Consider the following 26,258-nt stretch of genomic DNA (forward strand, 5'->3'; position numbering starts at 1 on the left):
GCCCAAAAAGACCTGTATCTCATCAAACACTGGGCAGATTTAGTTCATATAATATTTGCACAATGACATCATACCATCAAGGTCTTCACCTTTTAAGATTTTGGTTGTGGTCAAGTTCAGTGGTCAAAGATTGCACTTGACCACTCTTGAAATAAAAAAAATTGTATACAAGATATTACACGGACCCTGAACAGATTTATTTTATTTGTAATCTCACTTTGCTTTTATTTGTCAGACATTTATTGTCAAGTGGAACGAAGAACAAAAAACTATACAGCTGCATTTTATGGTGGCCATTTTGAATCCTGAAACTGACAATCAATTCAGGCATTTTGGGAGAAGTTTTCCAGAATGAGCTTGAATGAGCTTGAAAAAGCCAAATACACATACCGAAATAAAAAACAGGAAAAATTAGAATCTGAATAGAAAAAATTAAATATTTTTAGTTCTGAACAGAGGTAGAATCTGCTTACGCAATCCACAAAATTCCACACCAATTTATAGAGTAAATAGGTATTGAAGTACAGGCACAGTAAATTAAAGTTTAGAAGAGCAGTTCTTGGGAATATTTTCCTACAACCAGACAAATTCCATTGTGTGGTATACGTACCAAAGGTATAGAATGGTGAAACAAGGTCAATTGAACAGGGCTGAATTGTTATTTTAGTGCAGGATGCCAAATGATATGCATGCTATGGAGCCAATGACTCAAAATGTATGCTCTAGATATGACCCAGGGCTTTTTCTGGGGACTTTTTAGGACTGACTGTCTATATGGGCCCCATCCCCAAATGAAATTAGTTATTTTTTAAGCCAAATTTCTAAATTTTAGTTTTCTTCTGAAAATACCTTTCCTTTTCACCAGTTTTCTTCCCAAAATGATTCAAAAAGGCCCAATCCGAAACAAATGAAACAGCTGTGATGTCATATATTGCTAAATCTATTCGACTTTTGTATTTGTGTTGGATTCAGTGTAACAGTTCCTTTAGACAGAAGCTTGAAACACTGCCAAGACACAGATCAGTATTATAAACACTGTGATAGGTGTAATGGTAGCATATATCTGGTCTGGAATCCATATAGGCGGCCTTGATTTGTATTACACATATCCAACCCGCCATATATGTAATACCCTGGCAAAGCTTGGTGCTAGACCCTAAAGTTCAATACTGGCATACATATCTTTGCCTGTACATAATCTGGTATAATCCTTTTGTATATAAAAATCGGAGTCACTGGCGTCACCTGTTAGGACAAAGTCATTTTCCAGTAACATATGATACATGTATACTTTGGTACTACATGTGCCAAGTGTAATTAGCTCACAAATGCTCAAAATTTCTGTCATTCGATTTTTGTTTTTTTTTTTTTTTTTTGCTCATTAGAAAATTGTACCATTTAAGAATTATTTATGAGAAGTTAAATGATATAATGGTGTTTATTTTATTTTATTTACAGTATGTAAAATTATCGAAATCTTGGCTTTTGTGTATCGAGATATTGTTCAGAGAAGCTTTATAACACTTAATGTTCAGTTGGTAAACGTCATTCAGATCAATTTAATGTTATGTAATCCAGACAGAGGATTGATGACCCAGTAAAGATTAAGATTGCACCTGTTTTTTTTCTCCTTTAGGTTGCTCATATATCCATGTATACATTCCCATTGAATTTGATAATCCTACTGATATCGGGTATTTGAAATTGCGAATGATTTCAAAATCATTTTTAAATGTCTTTGGGCAGATGAAGTGTACAGTTTAGTGTTGCGTAGCAGCTACAAATGGCGGAGCACTTTGGAACACTTTTCAAGAGTGAACTTCAAGTAGATCTCTAGTGCGTTTTCATTCATTGCTTTGATAAGAGAGTGCAGATATATAACTGTTGGGGCGTTTTCCTGCTTGTTTAAAATACAATTGTCAAAACCAATTCATAATTTATAAGTTGTTGCTTAAATATTTGAAATCACTAGGGCCACGGAACATTTCAGTATGCATATAGGTAGCAACTGTTTTGTTTGTAATGAAACACCTTTCTCATCAAATTTTAATTTGTCGACAGTAAAATATTAATTTGCTGGACAATATGTCAGAGAGATTATTTAAAGCACACAGAATGAATTAAGTTACGTGTATTTATAAGTGAAAAATTAATTTGATTGAACACTAAATTGACTTTCTATATATATATATAGTGTATCAAAAATTCTCATTTATTTTTCGGCATAGCCATATAATTTTCCTTTGTTCCCGGATATGACGCGACAGGTGGCGTTACTGGTCAAGATGGAGTATGCAATTGGTCAATGTAGCGGTAAATGCAAAATACAGACATGCAGTTAAAGACGAAACAAAATTAAGATTGAAAGCAAGCTGAATAAGCGGATGTTTCTATTCAAATGGCACATTAATAAAAACATATTACTGATTCAAATGCAGTCTTATTATCCAAAAATGATTCAAACTGAAATAATTTTGTTATCTAGCTGTGCTGAAACTGCGCATTTCTTAATTAGTTCGTTAATTTATTTCACCAGCAGTTTTATATTATAACCACCAGCATTAACACTATGCCGTTTATCTTTTTTAAAGATATTTCTTGTTTGGTTTTGATACTTTGAATGTGAACAGGTTCCAGAATGTTTTAAACATAATTTATGAATGTATTTTGGCATCATGTGGTATTTTGACCCCGGAGTCATTTCACCATGATTCAAAATACCATGCTATACAGTACCTACCTTCCCAAAACACTTGGCCTATATTCTCATACTTTTTCAAGGGTTTCTAAAGTTTACAAACCTGTTTTTTGTTTGAATTTGCCTTCTTTTTATCGATTTTGGGTAATAATTTTATCAATTTCGTTATAATGTCTGTATTCTTTGTTGTTTTAGAATGAAAAACTTTCCAAATGACATTGAGACAATTTTTTTTAAAATGAATTTAATGTTGCTGTCATAAAGCTGTTATTTTCTACCAAGAAGCTATCATTCATGCCATTATAAATACGGTATATATAATATACTATCTGTATACAGTTAGATAAATATATGTCGCGCATATATTGGAAATCTTATTTTTCTTAATTCTAAAAAACATAACATAAATGAAAATTGTTTTTGCCAAAGATGAACATATTTCTTTATTATCAGTGATGTTGATTTCGATTTGCTGTACATATATGCTAAAGGGATAAGTTAACACCTATTATTTATAAACAACAGCAAGGTCATGCAGGTTACAGGGAAAGCATACATATGAAAGATGACTCAACAAGAGTTACAATTAATGAGATACATTAATGATACAGGTTAATTGGAAATCATCACTATTGAATTATAGGCCGATAGGACAGGTAGATGTTGGTATAATAAGTCTGAGTAAAGGTCGTCTGAAGGACAATGCTGAAATATGTATGACTATTACATTATATTTATGATTATGTTTATTACGCGTAATGTTATTGGTACAATCAGTTATAACAGTGACCTAAATAATACATAGCTAGGGTGTATAGTTTTATTTTAGACCAGAACCGCACTGACAGGTAATAAGGATCTACTTTATCCTATATTTTCATATCGATCTATATCAATTTTTTTTTTTCACAAGCTCTGAGTTGAAATATTCACACCCAAGGCATCAAGCAAATGAAATTACACACCTCCAATATAGATATACCAGCTGATTAATCATTGTTGTCCGTATTATTCCACATAGAGACATTTTCTCCGTAATTTTACCTCCTTGCCGAACTCTGTTTGTGACGATATGAGCAATATTTAAAGTTTTAATGCACAAATATTTACATGCATTCAAACTTATAAAATTATGTCTAGATGACCTAGATGGCTAAATTATTTTGGCATTATGATTTGCTATGGACTTATATGTATTTACCTGGTAATATACAGGTGTCAAAATTAGTAATTAATACACCTTTGTGATTGAATGACGGTTTTGAGATTTTATCATGTTATTTGTGATACAGTTTAATATGTTAACCAATAAACTAGTTCTAAGATTTAGATCAGTGGAATAGCAAGAGGTCGTTTTGTAGACCAAATAATGTTTACTACAGCAAACACAAAGTTTTATTATATTTAATTAAATCTGTAACAGCCATATACAGGTAGAATGTTGTAGGGCTCCAAAGGTAGTTATTTTGTTTAACCTATGGGTTTCAACATACCTGTACTAAAGACAGTAGGAATTAGTCTAATTGCAATTTATTAGTTAATATTTAATTATGCACTGCAATGTCCGACCAGACTTCAGTACAATGACTCCTGCTATCGGTACATACACAGGTCAAGATTCACAAATAAATCGGCATGTACATCAGCACATTAAAAACGATCTGAATTGCTTTATCTAGAGTCATTAAACAAACTAACCAAAAAAAAAAAAAAAACTAAATGTTATTTCATTAAAAACTCATTTGAATTAGATGTTTAAAGATAGAACAGTTTCAGAATAAATTGATTATCAATTTTTATCAACATGATCGTACATGTAACTTTATATGATAATTTTCTTTCCCATAAGTTTTCATGGTTTCCGGAGTATCAGTGTTGGTAGAATATCTAATCCCAGTATATGGTTCCCTTCATTTTCAATATAAAATCATGTCATCTGTGTTAATTTTGAAAATCAATTGTACATATATGTCTTTCTTCTTTTCAATTTTTTTTATTCAAACCATTCACTTCCACTGACCCAAAGGATTAGAGTTCTATTGGATGTCCAGCACTTTTAGGGTTATTTTACAGACCTGTATGTTGTTCAATGTGGAATTATAAGTAAGGTAGATCTAGACCTGAGGCGGTAATCTGACTAAGTCACGGGGATGGGGTTCGGCCAACCACACGACCCTGGCTATTTTCAGGCTACACAGATACATGATTTATGTCGATCGATTGGTGGGTGGCTAGTTGAATAAGTGCTGTAGATTGTGTATTCTTTCTCTTCAGAGGTCAAACGTCATGCTCTGTGTTTGCTTAGGTGAGATTATTCACAGTAGGGTACTGTTACTAGTAAAAAGTCGCATTTCTAATATGGCGACACCTATTATATAGCGACATTGTGATTCTGATCAAAGCATAGACATCTATGATAACTGTTTGTGTAAAATTTTCATATTTTTCTTGAGTTATTTGGTAACAAATCTTTGTGTAAGTATAGGCCTTGATATGTCATTGTAAAATTGATTCTAGCACATACTGGATTGAATGAATGACCAAATATCAAGATCATATTTAACGAGATCCTTTTGAGGTATTATATTATAAGGTGGTGCCATTGATCATTTTAAACATATTTGAACGTTCTAGCTTTGATTTTTTGGTATAAAAAGAGAGGTTAACTGATATGAATAGTTAAACTTTAGCGAAGACAAGAATTCTGAAAGGCCATTTTTGTGTTGCTCTAACAATGTTGGTAAATCGATCTTGAATGTGGACCTTTATCAATCCTGTCTGAAATGATGTCTCTTGATGTGATGTCCTGTTATAAGCGAGATTATTTACCTGTGTACAAACAAAAATCCGGTTAAAGTTTTCTTCAAGGTGAATAGATTCATTTTTCTTTTGTTGAGCTTGTACAGAATGGAACATCTAATTTGATATCATGATAGATTTCGAAAATAGATAATTTCAAATGACATATCATTTGATTTGAATGAATCCAGTATGTTGAGAAAGCAGATTTCGAAAATAGATCATTTCAAACGACATTATCATTTGATTTGGATGGACCTGTATGTTGAGAAAGCAATGGCTAATACGAAGACTGTCGGCATTAATACATGTCAGATTTCTGTTTGAAGTTTATGATGATGATTTGACAGATCAGCTTGGATTGTCAAAAAGGTTTAACAATTTAATAACTTCATGATTGGTTGAGTCACTTGATATTGGTAATATTCATACATAGGTCTCAGATCACAAATATATATATAGTGTAATTTACAAAATTCTGCATTTTAATGTTTTGAAATTTTGATTATGAATTTAATGGTTTTAACATAGAGTAGAATTTACATAATTCCCAAACAGTACACAGGGAAACTTCTGCCATAGAAAAGAAAAATTCCATCCTATGATCCAAATTTAAAGTAAATGTTTTCAACATGTTTGGCCCAGACAATATGGAGATGTTTACAGTGGCGAATATTATATTGGCCCTTTTCATTTGGCGAAAATACGGTGAAGTACGTATCTCGATACTTAAACCATATAAACACACTAAGAATGCTAGCGAATTTGTACTTAGTAAAATGTACTTTAGCCTTTGTGTATTGAAACCACTGAGAACCTCCAGCGATCAATACCCACATATTGATTTTTCACACATTGATTTCCTATTGTACCTGATTTCCAATGTATACATATATATTTCAGTACACAAGAAAGTCAAGCCCCATTCAAAGCTAAAATCTGTATTGTCTTGAAATAAAACATCTCCTATACGAACCATTCATCATTTATAACATGATTTGTATCAGGGTTACATGGACATTCAATTATCAGATTATTACCAAGGCCGACCAGAACATGGCCGGGGCACATATCTTCAAAGGCTACATGTAAACATACTACATTTTAATAATGTATCTCCTGGACCACCTCACAAAGCTCATTGCTTTGTCTGGTATTTCTTATAATGTACCAGAATGTGGTTATCAGTGCAATTTTTGTATTGAATGTTACACCATTCACTATTCTTCTTGTCTATAAATAAATTAATATTCATCACACGTACATTTTAGAATGATGTGTAATGTGGTTTTTGAATTTTTCATTAAATACTTTCTTAGTGATACTTTACCATTTGAGGTCGAGAATCTGCTTAGTTACAAAATTACAAAATTATTTAACATTTTGAATATAAATTAAGATTTTTACTAACTAGAATGTCTCGGCCCTGATTGGTCAGAGGATAAGAAATACTGGTTAATGTCTTTTTTTTTTCAACCTTTTAATGAAGTCTTGTTTATACTAGCTGTGAAATTGATATTTTTTTTCATCAGGGTGTGCCAAAGGAATCACTACTGGTTGATATAGAAACTCCTGAACAGATTACAAACATATACAGGATATAAGATCACTGGTAGTTCAATACGCCCTCCGTACCAAACCCTGTAAATTACAAATTTGTTCACCACCCGGCAACTGGGTAGGAGCTGGAGGCTCTAGTTTTGCGTTGTCTGTCAGTCGTTCTGTCCATATATCCTTCCACTAACTTGTCTGGGCTCGAACTCCTTCACCAATTGTGTCATTCATACTTAGGGTATAGGTGGTGTGTATTGTATTAAAAATAGATCATTTTGACCTACATTTGACCTTTCTAGATTAAAGAAAAGTTTGTCCGAACTCATTCATCTAATAACTTCTTGTCATTGGAACTTGATACTTGGGGCATGGATTCACCTTGGTGAGGTGTACTGTCATGTATCAAAAGTAGGTCACTCTGACCTATATTTGTATCATTAACCTGCAAAGTCCTCAACTGTGCATTTTTGCCATATGATTTCACATTCGGTAGAGAACTGTAATTCGCCAAATTATCTTGTTCATCTTTTCTTCATTTGATATCTTTAGCTGAAATATTTTAATTTCTATTTGACATCTTAATTGAGCTAAACTTTAGAAGAATTTGGTCAGAATACAAAATTTTTGTTTTTTACCTAACAGAACTTCAAAAAATAAAAGATATATGAAATTCAATGTTTGAAATTAGAATTTAGAAATTGTTACATCTGATTTTTTACCAAACCAGTTCTAATACAGAGGTTTACACTACAAAATAGAGAATGCTTTCACTAACAAACCCTGTGGAATGGTTTTACCTGATAAATCAATATTAAAACACAGAGTTGCAGCTCGTCTGTGTCCAAATCCTGCCACGTTCCATTGATTGAGGCAGATATTTATTATCAAATGATTTTATGGTAGAAGCTATAACTCACTGTCAGTAATAAATTACACATCTTATCTCTGCCTCTGAAGCTAAGCAAGCCTCATGCGTACAAAACGAGGCTTTGATATGCTAGATGAAACAAATTTAATATCAACCCCTTTTTTTGCTAGAACAAATTATTCATTAAAAATTCAGTTCAGGTTCTTTTGTACTTTTTTAAAACTGTTACCGGTTGGATGTATACAAACAACTTTTTTTCTTATTTAGTACATCAAAGGTTTCAAGTTTCAGATGTAAATAACGGTATGAATACATGCTGCAACATTCCTCATTGATCAATACTGACTGTCTGCATGGATCTTGATGAATCGAGCAACGTTAGGCTAACGATACTCTAAGTTAATGATCTAAAATTCTTAAGAACAAGTAAGAAGAGGTTTATCAGTGTGAAAAACAGAACAATTTTGTACAGTATGTTTTTAGATTTACAAATGCTGAAGAAAAGTTAAGTTTTAAAATAGCTTTCAAAGCTAACATATTAAGGTACACCTATCTAGGGTTATTTGGGGGCTGCGGTGGCCGAGTGGTTAAGGTGTTCCAACACTTTATCACTGGCCCTCCACCTCTAGGTTGCACTCAATTCGCCAGTTGCCTGGTACTGGCAGTAGGTCGGTGGTTTTTCTCCGGGTACTCTTTGAAAAATAACTTAATGGTGTGAAATAAATTCCATATTAAAAAATCATGAGTCGTGATTTCTACCACAATGATAGCGGCTTGAATCAAAGGAGAAATGTGGCGAAGTCTAATTTGGCGTATGCAAATAAGGTGTACAAGTGATGGCTGGGACCGATGATGTGATGTCACTCCATTATTGATGACGTTATTACTTAATAACAATTGCAGTTCAGGTCAAAGTTTAAATTCTTGACCAATCAAAAGACTGGAAGGTCATATATTCCACATATAATCCAACAGTCGGCATATTTATATAATGGCTTGAGAGTGGAATAACACACCGTATTGTGGTAGAAATCAGCTGATGGCAATTAAAAGTAAATAACCATATTCTATAAGTAAAGCATAGAAGAAGCTTAAGCTTGTAGAACAAAAAAAATTGAAACCTAATTTATAAGTAATAAAGGAAAACTATTGTATATTCGCTGTTTTGAAGTACATGTAATTACATATTTGCTGAATGTAAAAATTTACAGAACATGAATGGCACTATTGTGCTTTTGCATGGCGATATTAAATATTGTGTCTATCTCTACAATGGTGTCATCCGATTGACAAGTATATACAGAACTGCACTACATGTTTATCTATTCAGAAGCAATTCAGCAGTGCAAACACCAGCCATGAATGCTCAAGTGGGGCCTTTAAATCATCTTTATTTGCTCACAGAAATTATGTTTGTGTTTTGAAATATCAGGGAGAACACAGTGCAGTGTATGTGTACTGCTGTCAACTTACACAGACACTTAATTTGTAGCGATCGATGGCTACTGTCGTTGTCCAGAGATTTTCCAGACTGATAATGGTACATTATTTTGGCTATATCACACATATATCTGAACAGGTTAAGAACACTCTGAATGTTACGATTGATAATGGTACATTATTTTGGCTATATCACACAGATATCTGAACAGGTTTAGAACACTCCGAATGTTACGATTGATAATGGTATATTGTTTTTGCTATGAGGGATATCCAAACAGGTTTAGAACACTCTGAATTGAAAGACATGCAACTCTTAAAAGGTTCTCTAACATGTCAAGTTATCTCTAATCTTTTCTCAATATAATCTTTTTGAAAATGATTTATGAAATTAGAAGTTTTATGAAGACACCATAGACTTACAATACTGGTTTGATATATCTTCTAACCCTACATATCAGTTTGTGAATCATAAAGCATTTGGCCTTGTTTATTTTTACCACTAACAAGTGGTGCGCAGTATCATCGGCATACCAGTATATTAAGATTCTATTTGAAAAAGAATAATATCACGGTATGATTTTGACATATCGGTATACTTGGAAATCTTTTTATGTTTCAATGAAAACTTTGTTTTGTAATAGAAATTTAAAAATATTCAAACAACTGATTTCGATTTTTGTTCTCTAGGTGTAAATATCAAATAATATAACAATTCACTTGCATAGTTATTGTTTTTTGATGGAATAAATACATTAAAAATGTATGCATTCCTGACCTCAAGCATATGAAGCGTCTGGTTCACCCAGACTGCTCTAGTGCGTAGTAACGTTTTGAAAATGACAGGCGTCATGGGCGCTGATGATAGGAGTGTGATAGATATCACGGTAAGCTCATCCTGTATCGCAATATAGCGCTATACAAAAATTCTTGCAAAACCCATCCCCATCACTAACACAGCTGGTTGAAGTTCTGTGTTAGATACAGCAGAATTGACTTGAATACATGAACATGTAATAGGCCAACAATTGCACATGTATACCAATTAGATCAGTACATAACTAGGAAGCCAGTTATTAAAAATGATAATTTTATTTATCTTACAACAATTGCGAAACAAGTTATATCAACTTATATTAATCACGTTTGTTGGCCAGTTATCAACTTGTGCGACATGTTCATTCCGTTACAATTTAAACCATGATATATACTATATAGGTTGTATTATTATGAAAAGTTTTGTTGATTTTAGTACTTGGTTAGTATGTTGCACCGGTAACCAGTAGCCTCAGTTTTTGTCAGAAACTTTTAAAATAGGTTTACAGCAAGCATATACTAGTCGAAGGCAGCAGTACTAAGTCTTCAAAATGAATTTAATCCCATACATAATGTAGATAACAGCTCATCGAAAGTAAATTGCGATTAGAATGAAGAGGATTTAATAAATCCATGTCTCAGCTTATGACTAGCAAGATAATGTATTACAAAAATGGATCGATTACAGTAAACACTTGAAATACTCCCACACCTGGTTCAACGTGACCGTATATATACATGTATTGGTTTTACTGCTATATACCAGGCACCCAGGGGCACAATGGACTTTAATTATCATAAGTGGGCACTTGAATATTTAATACAAAGACCCATGCACTCACTCTGTATACATGTACGCGAGAGTTGATGACTAAAGACACAAGTTTACATGGCGGTATGATTCAGATATGAAATTATGTTTATTTTGCTTAACGATAAAAGATTATTGCAATAAAAGTAATAATTTTTTATTGTCTCCATGAGTGATCAAACCCAGAACCCATGTCTTGAAAGTCTGCAGGATGCTCTTCTAGTTAAGCGCTAGCTTAATAGAAATTTTGCATAAGGGAGTTGCTATAGGGAACAGTGGGTATTCCCTGGGTTTCATGCATGTTGTTTTTTATGAATCTTAAAAACAATTTCCCATCCCCTCCGATTAGAATTAATAACTACACATTTGCAGCCATCAAGCCTTTATCTTATTTCACACTTTACGGTAATAATCTATTATAAAATAGAGGTTGTTTGTTTGCTGGGTTTAAGGTCCCATTAACTGCCAGGGTCATTTTGAGGTGGGGTCTCATTGTAGTAGTTGGTGACTACCACTGTGCTGAACAACACACATGAGGCCCATCACATGCCATCTAGAGCAATTAGGGTAAAGTGTCTTGCCCAAGGACACAACCACAACAATTCTGACTGGCCAGCTTCTCAGCTTTCCGATAAACACAAACACAGTTGGGAATGTCAAACCAGGCACCAGAATAGAGACAGCTGCAAAATAAAATAGCCTTTGTGAGAAGCAGGAAACAGTACATGGGTTAAATTAAATTCTTATGATACTTATTATCCCCTCACGACGAAAGTCGGGGAGGGGATATAGCGTTTCGTAAACTTGTACATAAGTATGTACATATGTTCACTTTTTGTCAGCGCTCTTGCGACTTCATATATGGGTCCAGCATGGGAATACCTCGAACGAGTTCGTGTTTCAGGGTGCCAAGGTCAAGGTCACCGTTACTATTTATAGAAAATCTTTGTCAGCACTCTTGCAACTTCATTTCTGTACGGATCCTGATCAAACTTCATATATGGGTCCAGCATGGGAATACCTCGAACGAGTTCGTGTTTCAGGGTGCCAAGGTCAAGGTCAGCATTACTATTTATAGGAAATCTTTGTCAGCGCTCTTGCGACTTCATTTTTGAACGGATCCTGACCAAACTTCATATATGGGTCCAGCATGGGAATACCTCGAACGAGTTCGTGTTTCAGGGTGCCAAGGTTAAGGTCAAGGTCACCGTTACTATTTATAGAAAATCTTTGTCAGCACCCTTGCGATCCTGACCAAACTTCATATATTGGTCCAGCATGCGTAACCAGATACTGTTGAATGCATAACAAGATATACTATATTTATCTGGCAATGAGCCCATGCCTGATAATAAGCCCATCCATGTCTATTGCAGTTCAGTGCCAATGACAACTGATGTTATTTCAATGTCCTGCAATAACCCCACCCCCCATTTTGCGTCAGAGTTCATGTGTTAGCACGCGAGGGGATTTGTATCGTTAGCGATACCTTGTTATACTCATAGTATATGATTTGCTTGTTTCAGATGGTGGTCCTCATGGATCCCATGGATACAGAACATGATGATGTTCTACGAGCCAATCGGTCACGTGAGAAGAGGTTTGTGTTTGATTACACATTTGACAGCAATGCGTCACAGGTAAGAGTTTTGGTTTATCATAGATGTATCTTCCCGTTAAAAACTGAAGTAGATTGACATGAACTGTAATCTTGTAGTTGGTTATTTTGCTCCATTGCCCCTGATCATGACAATACCATGTGGAACTTGAAAGTAAAGATATATAGCTGCCATTTTCTGTTATATCCACAAGCATACTGGGTATTACTAGACAGGGTCACACTTACCTGTTGACAGCCAAAGACACTTTGCGCTGAAACCGATGAATAACTTATGGTATGTGTTTCCATCTGTTGAGATTGCTCACTTTCTTCGTCCTATCTATTATTGATGAGCCTGTCTATTTTGGTGCTTACATGAAGAACTTAATTATGGCGATCAGGTTGCATACACATAATGCTCATTAATGATGGCCCACCACACCCTATGTGGGCCTACAAGGTCACCACACCCAGGGCCCACCACACCCTATGTGGGCCCACCAGGTCACCACATCCAGGGCCCACCATACCCTATGTGGGCCAATCAGGTCACCACACCCTATATGGGACCACTAGGTCACCACACACATGGGCCAACCACACCCTATGTAGGCCTACAAGGTCACCACACCCAGGGCCCACCACACCCTATGTAGGCCCACCAGGTCACCACACCCAGGGCCCATCACACCCTATGTGGGCCAATCAGGTCACCACACCCAGGGCCCACCACACCCTATGTGGGCCTACAAGGTCACCACACCCAGGGCCCACCACACCCTATGTGGGCCCACCAGGTCACCACATCCAGGGCCCACCATACCCTATGTGGGCCAATCAGGTCACCACACCCTATATGGGACCACTAGGTCACCACACACATGGGCCAACCACACCCTATGTAGGCCTACAAGGTCACCACACCCAGGGCCCACCACACCCTATGTAGGCCCACCAGGTCACCACACCCAGGGCCCATCACACCCTATGTGGGCCAATCAGGTCACCACACCCAGGGCCCACCACACCCTATGTAGGCCCACCAGGTCACCACACCCAGGGCCCACCACACCCTATGTAGGCCCACCAGGTCACCACACCCAGGGCCCATCACACCCTATGTGGGCCAATCAGGTCACCACACCCAGGGCCCACCACACCCTATGTAGGCCCACAAGGTCACCACACCCAGGGCCCACCACACCCTATGTAGGCCCACAAGGTCACCACTCCCAGGGCCCACCACACCCTATGTAGGCCCACCAGGTCACCACACCCAGGGCCTATCACACCCTATGTGGGCCAATCAGGTCACCACACCCAGGGCCCACCACACCCTATGTAGGCCCACCAGGTCACCACACCCAGGGCCTATCACACCCTATGTGGGCCAATCAGGTCACCACACCCAGGGCCCACCACACCCTATGTAGGCCACAAGGTCACCACACCCAGGGCCCACCACACCCTATATGGGCCAATCAGGGCACCACACCCAGGGCTTTTAGCATTTAGTTAGATAAAAAAAAAAAAGTTTAAAAAGCATGGTTATTTATTAATATTTAAGAGAACTTAAGAAGCTTTAAATGACCATTTTTGTATATAAAAAAAGTCTCCTTCATGTCTACTCAGTCTTAAAGTCACTGGGTTGAGTTTAAGAAAAGGTGTATTTTATTAGATGCTCCAGGCCATATCTGGAGGCTGCCACTACAGTAAATATCAAAATATATGTTCAGTAGGTGTTATGATATGCATTTCCTGCCATACCAACAATAAGAACTGTTGACCGCCACCTTTTACCTATAGACAGTACTTGCATATTGTAAGCATTGATACACTGACTTGATCAAGCACTTCAGAAACTAGAAGGTAAACATCTCACTATGACATTCACTAGCTGTTATGGTACTTTGCTGGTAGCTGAAAGCCAAAATCAATCGGTCTTAATTTCCTATTTGATATTAGTGTTGGTGACGATGATGCTTAAATTGATTTAGGATTGAGTGATTAAGTCAGTAGTAGTAGCGCTATAGTGTTATTGTGAATTGGCTGTTGCCAAAAACTCCCATATAGCATTGTTGATGAAGAGTGTACACGATTTGGTGTACGCTTTACAGCATCAAATGGTATGGGGCTAGGCTTGCAAATATCTGGTGAATGTGTATAAATTTATACTGATTTGTTTGAATTCTTTTTGTGATGAAATCCTTCGAAGAACAGTCATTGTCTTGTAGTGTATATATATATATATGACTCTAGTATAGATAATTAATCCCCTACTATTAAAACCGGTGGACTATAGGTTTCCTCCCCATCCATCTGTCTTGTCTGTCCATCTGTCAGTCTGTCCACTAAGTTTTTCACACTTTCTCAGTTATGCTTCATGGTATGTTGATGAAAGTTGTTATGTAGCTTCAGTATGAGTAGCTTCAGATCAAGTTCGAGTTTCGGGGTTTTTGGGTCAAAGTCAAGGTCACTCTTACTATTTTTAATGAGGGCCAGTAGGGGATATATATTGCTTCAGCAATATCCAGCATGCTTGCAATTGTTCTACTGGTGCCTCTAGGTGGTAAAATTGTGAACATGCTATTGAGGTCAAAATGTCCTGCATATAGAAAGTGCCACATGCAATATCGGTTAAATCGAAATAGCCAGAACAATATAAATAACATAAGTATAAAAGAGTGAAGTATTTTGACCTACTGGCCCTGGAGCCCGATGTGTGTGGTAGATTCTTAGCTGAGGGTTGAACATAATGTTTTACACGTGCACATCTCTTTAATTTGGGCCTGTAATATGACCTATTGTGAAGGATTTTCAGTTGATTATGTACCATCTTTTAGGGGATGCTGATCTTGAATATTAAGGAATTGTTTTTGGTACATATTGAGTTTCACACTGTACAATGGCTGAAGTTGACATTGCATCTTACTGGAAATGTTTTGCAAACTAGGTTGAATGACTTTTAAGATCCTTTGTTGTGATAACCTATATCAGAAGGATGATCATTCTAGGCCAAACATAAAAGTGCTCGTTTCCTGCTGTCATTGTTAATTTAAAACAAAATATTACAGTTGGGTTAAAAAATGGTAGGATTTACAATAAGACGGTTATCATGAAAATAAAGATATTGAAAATTGTTGTTAAAAGTTTGTGGAAGAAATGAAAGTTTTTGGTTGGTAGAGTAACATGAAACAAACAATATTTTTTGTTTTGCCTTAAACATGTATTTTCTGCAATAGTTCCTTCCTTCAGTCAAAAAAATATGCTTGTGTTAGTTTCTATGGTGGAAATCATACATGATGTTTCGTGGCTGAATGTCATGGTATTTAGCATGTGTCCCTGTTAAAGCATTTGTCTGATAAATGTATCATTGAATCAAATAAAAGGGCTAGCTGGTCATGCGTTTCTGTAATACGTGGACTTGGATATGATGCAGTGGAGAAAGCTCTAATTAATTACAAAAACAAAATTAAAATTGGAACTGCACTCATTAGCTATTCATGAAATCGTGATCGATATGCATAATGTTTATAAACAAAATGTCATTATCGTAAATGAAGTGATGTAAATTAACAATGGAGGAGAAATTGATTACAGCTCCAGCGATGTGTATCACCTCATCATCCCTCAGGTACATAGTAATTTGTACGGCCATAACAACGAAGCCATGTTACCATGTTGGTAGGATATAGAGACTTCCCTGGGGATTACAATGATATTTTTTCACCTGTCATCATTGTGTCTCTTGACATATTGTTTCCATAAAGCTTGAATTATACATGATGTATAAAATTTCTGGGTCGGAATTGAGAAAAAAACAAAATCATAAAAAAACTCAGAAGTTCTAAATAATTTAATATCCCAAGTCGCAATATGAATTTACATGTGTATTCAAGTCAGCTTGCATTGATTTGAAATTATTGAAAAAATTGTTACATTTTACTACATTATAGAATAAAGAAAAGGGTTTCAATTGAAACATGCAAAAATTTCCTAAAATTAAAAGATTGAAAATTTTGACCTGGTGAAACTCGTCTATTACTGCGTTTCATGTTGTTGTCATAAACACAAGACTTGAAGAAAACATATTTTAAATTCCGTACCCCATTATGATAATTCTGGTGTTCATGAATATTTTATAAAACAGTATGTATTGTGGGTATGCATGACATCAGAACATCTATAATGATGAAGTTTCTGACAATTATTGGCAATGAATATCCTAACATCAACATCTGTAATACTTAGTTCATAATTTAAATGTTCGGGTTTCATTTTATTGATTCTTGTTATTTTCAATAAGTAATAAATATTCCATAGCCCTATTTGCAGTGGAACACAGAGGAAAGAAAACAATGGGTGTTTGCTTCTGAAAATTAATTCCCTAAGAATTTACATTTAATTCATCCCTTCTTTCTATGTCAATACAGCTAATACTGGCCATGGTTGCTTATTTTCAAACTCAAATTTTGTTACCACTGTTTTCAAGGAGAAAATGGAATTTCAAAAATCAAATACCTTAAGTGTTGAAAATAAAACTGATTCATGCTTTCCATGAGAAATAAATTCTTTCTTCTTTGAAGTTTTAGCATAACCATGAAAATAAAAACATTTAAGAAAAACAAAAAACCTTTGATTGCAGTTCTATCATGGTGATAAATTACAGAGTACCTGGTAACAGCATTCTTCTTGAAGAAACTCTGAACTTAAATTAATGTGTAGTATTAATGTATAAATCATGTATGGAAGAACAAAATGTTGAGTGGAAGTAAATGACTTTTCTCCAAGACCAGGTACAAATTGCAGTTTAATTAGATAGTCCTGTTTCAATAGTTAAAAGTATGTAGAACCTGTGAGTTCAAAACATGATTTCGGTGCAGCTTTTAAAAGACATATAGATGTAACGATATATTGTATTATATATTTTGGACAATTAACCATAATGGTATACCCCAACATTGCTCCAGTACACATTCTAACACCACACAGTTCAGTGTTTTTCACCGTCACGTGCCGTTTGTCTCGGCTTGGTCCTGCTCTCTGAAAGGTCAACAATGTTTTGAGGAGAGGCTAATGGCCAATCTTGTCATCTTACAAAGTGGCATGTAAATTATAATGAATCTGTAACAATGCTTCAAAGCCTGTATGTAAAGGCACAACAGTAGTATTGGGTTTGTTCTTTCAAAGCATGTCCTTTGTGATAAATCACCGATTTTATTGTCAAAGACAATGAATGTTTGACAGTTTGGTAAATATATATTCAACCAAGGCCACCCAAGGCCCAGTGTTTTTTTCCCTAAATTTGAATAGCATGTATAAGAGAGGCATACCTAGGTTGGTACCAGTCATAATGTACATTAGATAATAGAAGACTTTATATAGAAATCCTTAAGTATCCGTAGCTTGGGTGAATATCATGACCTGCTACAGAACATTTTGCTTGGTCATGGAATTTAAAACAGCTCACTTGGCATTGGTAAACCATGCATTTATCAAAGGAATAAAATCTTCTAAGTCAACTCTTCACTTTGGATTTAATTGTAATTTTATGTTCAGGAAAATAAACAAGGAGTTGTAATTAATGTTGAGATATCAATAGAACGTTTGATCAGGATAAGATAAAGGCCAGCATTTGGATGTATGCCAAATTTTCTTGATATCAGGTGATTGAGTTCGTTGGCATTGCCTTACAAAATCAAAACTTTAATTCTGTCTTTCTAAAACTTTCCTGGTAATTACGATATTATTAATTATAAATAGCAGGTTTCCTGGTAATCACACAGACAGTTCTACTTTAAACAGTTCTACTTTTGTGATAAGTCATTAAATACCTTGTGATCATTATCCTATGAATTGAGATATATCAGTTTTGATACTTGGTTTCACTATTCTATCAAGATCAATTAAGAATTATGTTTGACAATTAGATGGTTGACTAGGGATTTTGCTAACATGTGTTTTGAAGGTCCTGTGCAGTCCTGTATTTTCCCAAATTTGGCCTCAATTTTCGTGATCAGAAATGTATTCTACCAAAAGTTAACACAAGTAATTGGTTAATTGTGAGTACAATATTTGTCTCGGGGGCATTTATGTCTTACAAACATTTTCTAGTAATATAATTGTTAAATTTACAGAAGTTCTTTCCACAGGAAGTTTAGATAAAATGTACACAAATGTGCTATGTCATCGGTTGAGTGAAGAAAGATGACACTTGGTGATAATGATACCGCTATGCTATTTCAATACTAGAAGTGTTGGAGATATATCAAGTTATTATTTGGAATTCTTTCAAAATGAATTATTTCAAAGGTTATTGGTTTCAGCAATAAAGATTAAAATGTGTGTAATGGAAGGAGAACATGTTTGAAATATATAAAAGTATCACATAATGTTTGTATGTAAATTATTTAAATGACTTCCTAATTACAAAGTATAAAACCTAAACTCATTTGTCAGCATTAGATTTATTTACTGTCTACATCACGCAAGATGTAACTAAAGCTTGAGTCATTACTGTAAAATGAATCTTGAATTTGAATTGGGGTACCTCATGAATACTTTTGTCACATCAAAATTGGTTGACAAGGACATGCTTTGATTTGTTTTACTTATAATATCTATAATGGTTACACTTGCATATCTTTACTTCTGATGTTCTCAATTTTTACCTGTTGTCCCCATTGCATGATTGTAAGAGGCAACAAAAATTTAGATCTTTATTTGTTTTCTTTCAACATATTTTTTTTTTTCATATATTATCTCCCATCTTGGCTTGTAAGAAAAGGAGAAATAACTTAGTTGGAACAGCTTATCTTTAACTTCAAGGGAAGACACAAAATGTTGTGGGGTTGTGCTGAAGCTGATGTACCGGACTGTCCTGTGCTATTGTGGTTGTGGATAACATCCACAGGCCTTCTGAGTATTGTTCAGTTAGGTAGCCACCAGCTACTACAAAGAGGCCCAGCCACAAAATGACCATGGTTGTTTAAGTCAGTGTAGATCAACCCTAAAGAACTCATGTTGTACGTCAGCCCTAAAAAATTCATATGTCGTACTACACTTTTACCCAACGTAAATTGGATATGTTACGGAGAACACTTGTGCTACATGGTATAGGGTTTCTATTGTAATAGGTGTCAGAGTTAATAAGCATTTGTATTTCAGGTAGCTTCTTATCTGTAGTTTGCTTGTCAATATCACAAAATTAAACCCCTCACAGTTTGACATATTCTTGATGAAAACATTTCACCTATCGTTACATAGTATATCTTTGTACCAGACAATACTGTACCACATCTGTAAATAGGATGGTCAAAGGAGTGTTGTACATGGGAGGTAACTATTGTCCCTCTTCCACGTTAGCTGTACTACAATGCATACCGGAACTTTGGACCTAAATTCATGATTTTGTATTACAGGAAGAAGTGTTTAAGTCGACAGCCAGCTTCCTGATACCGAGTGTGGTGTCTGGTTATAATGCCACGGTGTTTGCCTACGGTGCTACAGGTATAACTCAGTCATAAAGTTACAATCTCGTGTACAAATCAAAGATGAATCTCTGTCAGTGCCAAATTCTATCCTAAACCGTAAATGTTCAATCACAATTAAAAAATAAAGTTTTCCATATCAAAATTGTATTGAACAAGTGATTTTTCATCTCATATTGTATAATGCATGTTTTGTATTCATTCGCTTATAATATGGAAAGCTGATCGAATTCAGAACCTTTAAAATCAAATTACCTGAAAAGTTCTTAGGCTATTATTTTTTTCGCACATTTTTGATATTCATATTATTTAGGCTATTATTTTTTTCGCACATTTTTGATATTCATATTATTTGAAAAAAAAGGAAATGCTTAACTCAATTGAAAATAGACATTGTTGAGTATATATATGGTATATTGCTTTCTGTCAGGTGCGGGGAAGATGTTTGAGTATATATATGGTATATTGCTTTCTGTTAGGTGCGGGGAAGATGTTTGAGTATATATATGGTATATTGCTTTCTGTTAGGTGCGGGGAAGATGTTTGAGTATATATATGGTATATTGCTTTCTGTCAGGTGCGGGGAAGATGTTTGAGTATATATATGGTATATTGCTTTCTGTTAGGTGCGGGGAAGATGTTTGAGTATATATATGGTATATTGCTTTCTGTTAGGTGCGGGGAAGATGTTTGAGTATATATATGGTATATTGCTTTCTGTCAGGTGCGGGGAAGATGTTTGAGTATATATATGGTATATTGCTTTCTGTCAGGTGCGGGGAAGATGTTTGAGTATATATATGGTATATTGCTTTCTGTCAGGTGCGGGGAAGATGTTTGAGTATATATATGGTATATTGCTTTCTGTTAGGTGCGGGGAAGATGTTTGAGTATATATATGGTATATTGCTTTCTGTCAGGTGCGGGGAAGATGTTTGAGTATATATATGGTATATTGCTTTCTGTTAGGTGCGGGGAAGATGTTTGAGTATATATATGGTATATTGCTTTCTGTCAGGTGCGGGGAAGATGTTTGAGTATATATATGGTATATTGCTTTCTGTTAGGTGCGGGGAAGATGTTTGAGTATATATATATGGTATATTGCTTTCTGTCAGGTGCGGGGAAGATGTTTGAGTATATATATGGTATATTGCTTTCTGTCAGGTGCGGGGAAGATGTTTGAGTATATATATGGTATATTGCTTTCTGTCAGGTGCGGGGAAGATGTTTGAGTATATATATGGTATATTGCTTTCTGTCAGGTGCGGGGAAGATGTTTGAGTATATATATGGTATGTTGCTTTCTGTCAGGTGCGGGGAAGATGTTTGAGTATATATATGGTATATTGCTTTCTGTCAGGTGCGGGGAAGATGTTTGAGTATATATATGGTATATTGCTTTCTGTCAGGTGCGGGGAAGATGTTTGAGTATATATATGGTATATTGCTTTCTGTCAGGTGCGGGGAAGATGTTTGAGTATATATATGGTATATTGCTTTCTGTCAGGTGCGGGGAAGATGTTTGAGTATATATATGGTATATTGCTTTCTGTCAGGTGCGGGGAAGATGTTTGAGTATATATATGGTATATTGCTTTCTGTCAGGTGCGGGGAAGATGTTTGAGTATATATATGGTATATTGCTTTCTGTCAGGTGCGGGGAAGATGTTTGAGTATATATATGGTATGTTGCTTTCTGTCAGGTGCGGGGAAGATGTTTGAGTATATATATGGTATGTTGCTTTCTGTCAGGTGCGGGGAAGATGTTTGAGTATATATATGGTATGTTGCTTTCTGTCAGGTGCGGGGAAGATGTTGAGTATATATATGGTATGTTGCTTTCTGTCAGGTGCGGGGAAGATGTTTGAGTATATATATGGTATGTTGCTTTCTGTCAGGTGCGGGGAAGATGTTTGAGTATATATATGGTATATTGCTTTCTGTCAGGTGCGGGGAAGATGTTTGAGTATATATATGGTATATTGCTTTCTGTCAGGTGCGGGGAAGATGTTTGAGTATATATATGGTATATTGCTTTCTGTCAGGTGCGGGGAAGATGTTTGAGTATATATATGGTATATTGCTTTCTGTCAGGTGCGGGGAAGATGTTTGAGTATATATATGGTATGTTGCTTTCTGTCAGGTGCGGGGAAGATGTTTGAGTATATATATGGTATATTGCTTTCTGTCAGGTGCGGGGAAGATGTTTGAGTATATATATGGTATATTGCTTTCTGTCAGGTGCGGGGAAGATGTTTGAGTATATATATGGTATATTGCTTTCTGTTAGGTGCGGGGAAGATGTTTGAGTATATATGGTATATTGCTTTCTGTCAGGTGCGGGGAAGATGTTTGAGTATATATATGGTATGTTGCTTTCTGTCAGGTGCGGGGAAGACCTACACTATGTTGGGAAACAACGACAACCCTGGTATAATGGCTATGTCCCTTAACGTGCTGTTCCAGGAGATGGAGCGTACCAGAGAGGATATGGTCTACAAAGTCTCCATGTCCTATCTCGAGGTAAGGTTTCATCTCAACACGAATCTAATTAAAATTAGACTTGTAATTTTAATTAGATTGATCTCAACACCAACCTTCTAATTGGAACAGGTCTTTTTTCCCATTCACAACCAATGAGGTCTCTCCTGTTATATCCTTATTAAGTCAACCTCCAGCATCCTAATACCTCTCCAAATCAACCAATGAGGTCTCTCCTGACATTGCCTCATTTAGTCAACCTTTAACATTGAAATACCTTTCCCAGTTAATCAATGATGTCTCTCCTGATGTCCCCTTGTCAAGTCAACCTCTAACATCCAAATACCTTTCCCAGTTAATCAATGAGGTCTCTCCTGTTATTCCCTTATCAAGTCAACCTCTAACATCCAAATACCTCTCCCAATTAACCAATAGTTTCTCCCTTAACATCTTCCCATGCTATTACGATGGAAATCTTTCTTCCATCCAATCCCATGTCTCCCTTAACATTCTCTGACCAATCAGGATTCTCTTAACGGTTCCTTCCATCCAATCCCATGTCTCCTTTAACATTCTCTGACCAATCAGGATTCTCTCAACAGTTTCTTCCATCCAATCCCATGTCTCCATGAACATTCTCTGACCAATCCGGATTCTCTCAACAGTTTCTTCCATCCAATCTGTTTCTTAACAAGACCTAAAATGTTTTCTAGCATTTACCATCCAATCAATTTGTACAAAAAATTGTCCTAAACAATTCAGTTGTTTCTACAATATTGTCATGGAAATCAAGCATCTGACTAAGTATTTGAATGTTCCAGATTCAAAGAATTATAAATATTGGTGACCCATCTTTACCTTCTGTCAAAATGACCTCTCTTAACTTTCTATGAAAACAAAGATGTTCTAGCTAACGAGGTAGAATTAATTGATTTTGACACTGAAATGTTTATTTATATTACTTGAGTATCCTACCATATCATTAGAAGCTAGAAAATACCCTGGTACACATACTAACACATGTATTGTTAATTATCCTTTTCACTTGTCAGTTAATTAGATAGCATGCCTGAGTCCACATGATTAATTACAGTTGACAGGTAGCATGCTTACTCATTAATATTCAAAGCTTATATATTACATTGGCATATTGAAGGTGTACATATAACATGCCAGAGACCTGTGGGACTCAGAAAACAATCTTAAGATCGTAACACGGGGGAAAACCGATTGACATGCTGATACCATTACAATGATATGATCTAGTTATGGGTATATAATTATGTTTTGGTCCTGACAGTATTGGTGTCGCTGGGATGTGGTGAAGCATGTTACAAAGCTCTGTGTATAGTGTGTATGTGAAAACAAATCATCAGCTTTCATAGATTTTCCATAAATCTTGGATGAACAATATACATAATCTGATACCCGTGTCTACGAAGATACCGGTTTCATCCATAGCTGTTGATGCATAGCTGTTGATGCAATGTACCAGTATACATAGGTATAACTTTATTTCATTACATGCCTGGGTATTAGTCTAAAAAATTTTACATCCCTAAAGACTAAATCCCTAATGGCAGTTTCTGTGTCTTCCCCTCAGAAGTACGTAAGTCTTTTATTTGAGAGATACATTCTTAACTACTTTGGTATTTCAGGTATAAAAGTACAGTCAAACTTTGTTAATTACCGTGGTCCCCCCGCGCCAAAACCGTTCTTTTTCTTAGTAATAAAAACTCTGATAATTCGAAAAATTCGGTTAACCCAAAGTAAAATGTTGATCCCGATATTTTTCATAAAATCTATGTAAAATGATTATTATCCCAAAGTTGAAAACAGTATTTTCCAACAAAATGTATCATTAAAATACTCATAGTACGTCTTGGTAAATTATTTACAATTTTAGGCACAGGAAATATCTCGTTTTCGCTTCAATTTGTTATTAAATTACATAAACATGGGTCAGGCAGAACTTATTTGACACAGCGGATTAAGTCACAACCTTGGCTGGGTAACACTGTTTAACAGGTTTTTACAGAAGTGAACATGTTTTAACTTACCCAAGAAATCAAAGAAGTTAGAAAATAATTACTGTTGAGTTGTTTAATTTGTGGAGACACGTGGCCCATGCTGTAGATTTCATATATTGGTTTTTTATCGTGTGTTACAGTAATATTATTTATGTACCATGATAGGAATTATTTAAATAGATATTAAAATGCTGAAATTGTACTTATCTTCTCGTCTTTCATTCACTAAGAAATGACATGACAGAAACGTCTCTAATCACAGGTATACGCCTACTTGATTTCAAAACGATACAATAGTATTGCATAAAATAGGATGTATGTATTGAAAATGTTTGTTTTTAGGTCACCTGAGACACAGGTGATTTATTCTAATCTCCTGTTGTCCATCGCCATGCGTCGTCTGTCCTTTTAAGAAACTGCTGAACCAATTTTAATGAAATTTTGCAGAAACCTTTGATGGCCAAAGTTCAACCAAAATTGTGAATTATATGGTCCATACCCTCAAAGGGACTGAGGGGCGGGGACAAAAGGAGTCAAATTGACTGAAATTTCAAAAATCTTCTTCTCAAGACCCAATTAAGGTAGCATCGAATACTCTTCAAAGATGGAAGGGTCTTATGGTGCTTTACCAAAACTGTGAATTTCATGACCCTGGGGTCTCACGTTTGCCCCTAGGGAGGAGGTAAATTTTACTAAAGTTTATATAGGGAAATCACATTTTTGACTATCATTTCTTGGATTTCTTTTCGAAATAATTCTAACTTGGTTAGAATTAGAAGTTTTGGAAGGCGGTTTGATGGTATGCAGGTGTTAGCCTGACTGACCCCTGGCAACTGTAATTATAATCATGATTGTAATTTACATGTAGCACAATGCTTTCAGAGCAAAAATTGTCAAAATAAGTTGACTGCTGATATGAAATAGTAATATGTACATTTACAGTATGCTTTGTATATCTAATATCACAAGCATGGTCACAGTGGAACTGCCATATACAAGACCACTCTCGCAGGAAATACCTCAGGTAATGTAATGATCCAGGAAACTATAGGACCAGATGATTCCTAAATGTGAAAATACCCACCCAGTGGACAACTTAATGTATGTAGGGATACCCATCATGCCCTGTATCCCATGCGGGGATACCAATCATGCCCCGTATCCCATCCCGGGAAACCCATCATGCCCCGTATCCCATCCCGGGAAACCCCATCACGCCATGCATTCCGTCAGGCCCAGTATTATAATTTGTATCAGACAATGGAGCCACTAATTCACAATTCTCTTCTGTAATCCTCCCATCAATCACTACAGCACAGAAACCTGTTATTTATTGATGTGAGAATGCCCCAGCTTATGACAGAGTATACCCCGTATATCCCATGTATCATATACAACTACTGAGGATGAGTGGAGCATTCAACAGACTTTTCTCATGGATACTGGAATACATGTTATCTGTCTCTTGGGAATCTTGTAAGGGTAGATCAAAGCCTAGCTAATTAAACACCCTTGAATGCCTTGTATACAGACGAAAGACATCAATTTTACAAACTAACATCAGAAGGTTGATTTGGTTGCAATGTAGGAATTTTTTTCAGAATTGTTTGATTTATGATAAGGATGTGATCGTGTGTTTGTATTAACCAAGTACTACCTGTTATGCAA

The 26,258-nt window shown here is 35.7% G+C and overlaps 1 protein-coding gene across 1 annotated transcript in view; it reads left to right on the forward strand.

Annotated features, from left to right (window-relative positions):
- LOC117338412 (kinesin-like protein KIF19) overlaps positions 1-26,258 on the forward strand; it is a 50,384-nt gene that overhangs the window by 5,792 nt on the left and 18,334 nt on the right. Inside the window, exons 3-5 of the mRNA XM_033899771.1 lie at positions 12,513-12,626; positions 20,008-20,095; positions 22,466-22,602. Coding sequence (XP_033755662.1) covers positions 12,513-12,626; positions 20,008-20,095; positions 22,466-22,602 — 339 coding nt within the window. The remainder of the gene's footprint in view (positions 1-12,512; positions 12,627-20,007; positions 20,096-22,465; positions 22,603-26,258) is intronic.

Source organism: Pecten maximus, chromosome 1 (genome assembly GCF_902652985.1).
Source record: "Pecten maximus chromosome 1, xPecMax1.1, whole genome shotgun sequence".
Classification (NCBI taxonomy): Eukaryota; Metazoa; Mollusca; class Bivalvia; order Pectinida; family Pectinidae; genus Pecten; species Pecten maximus.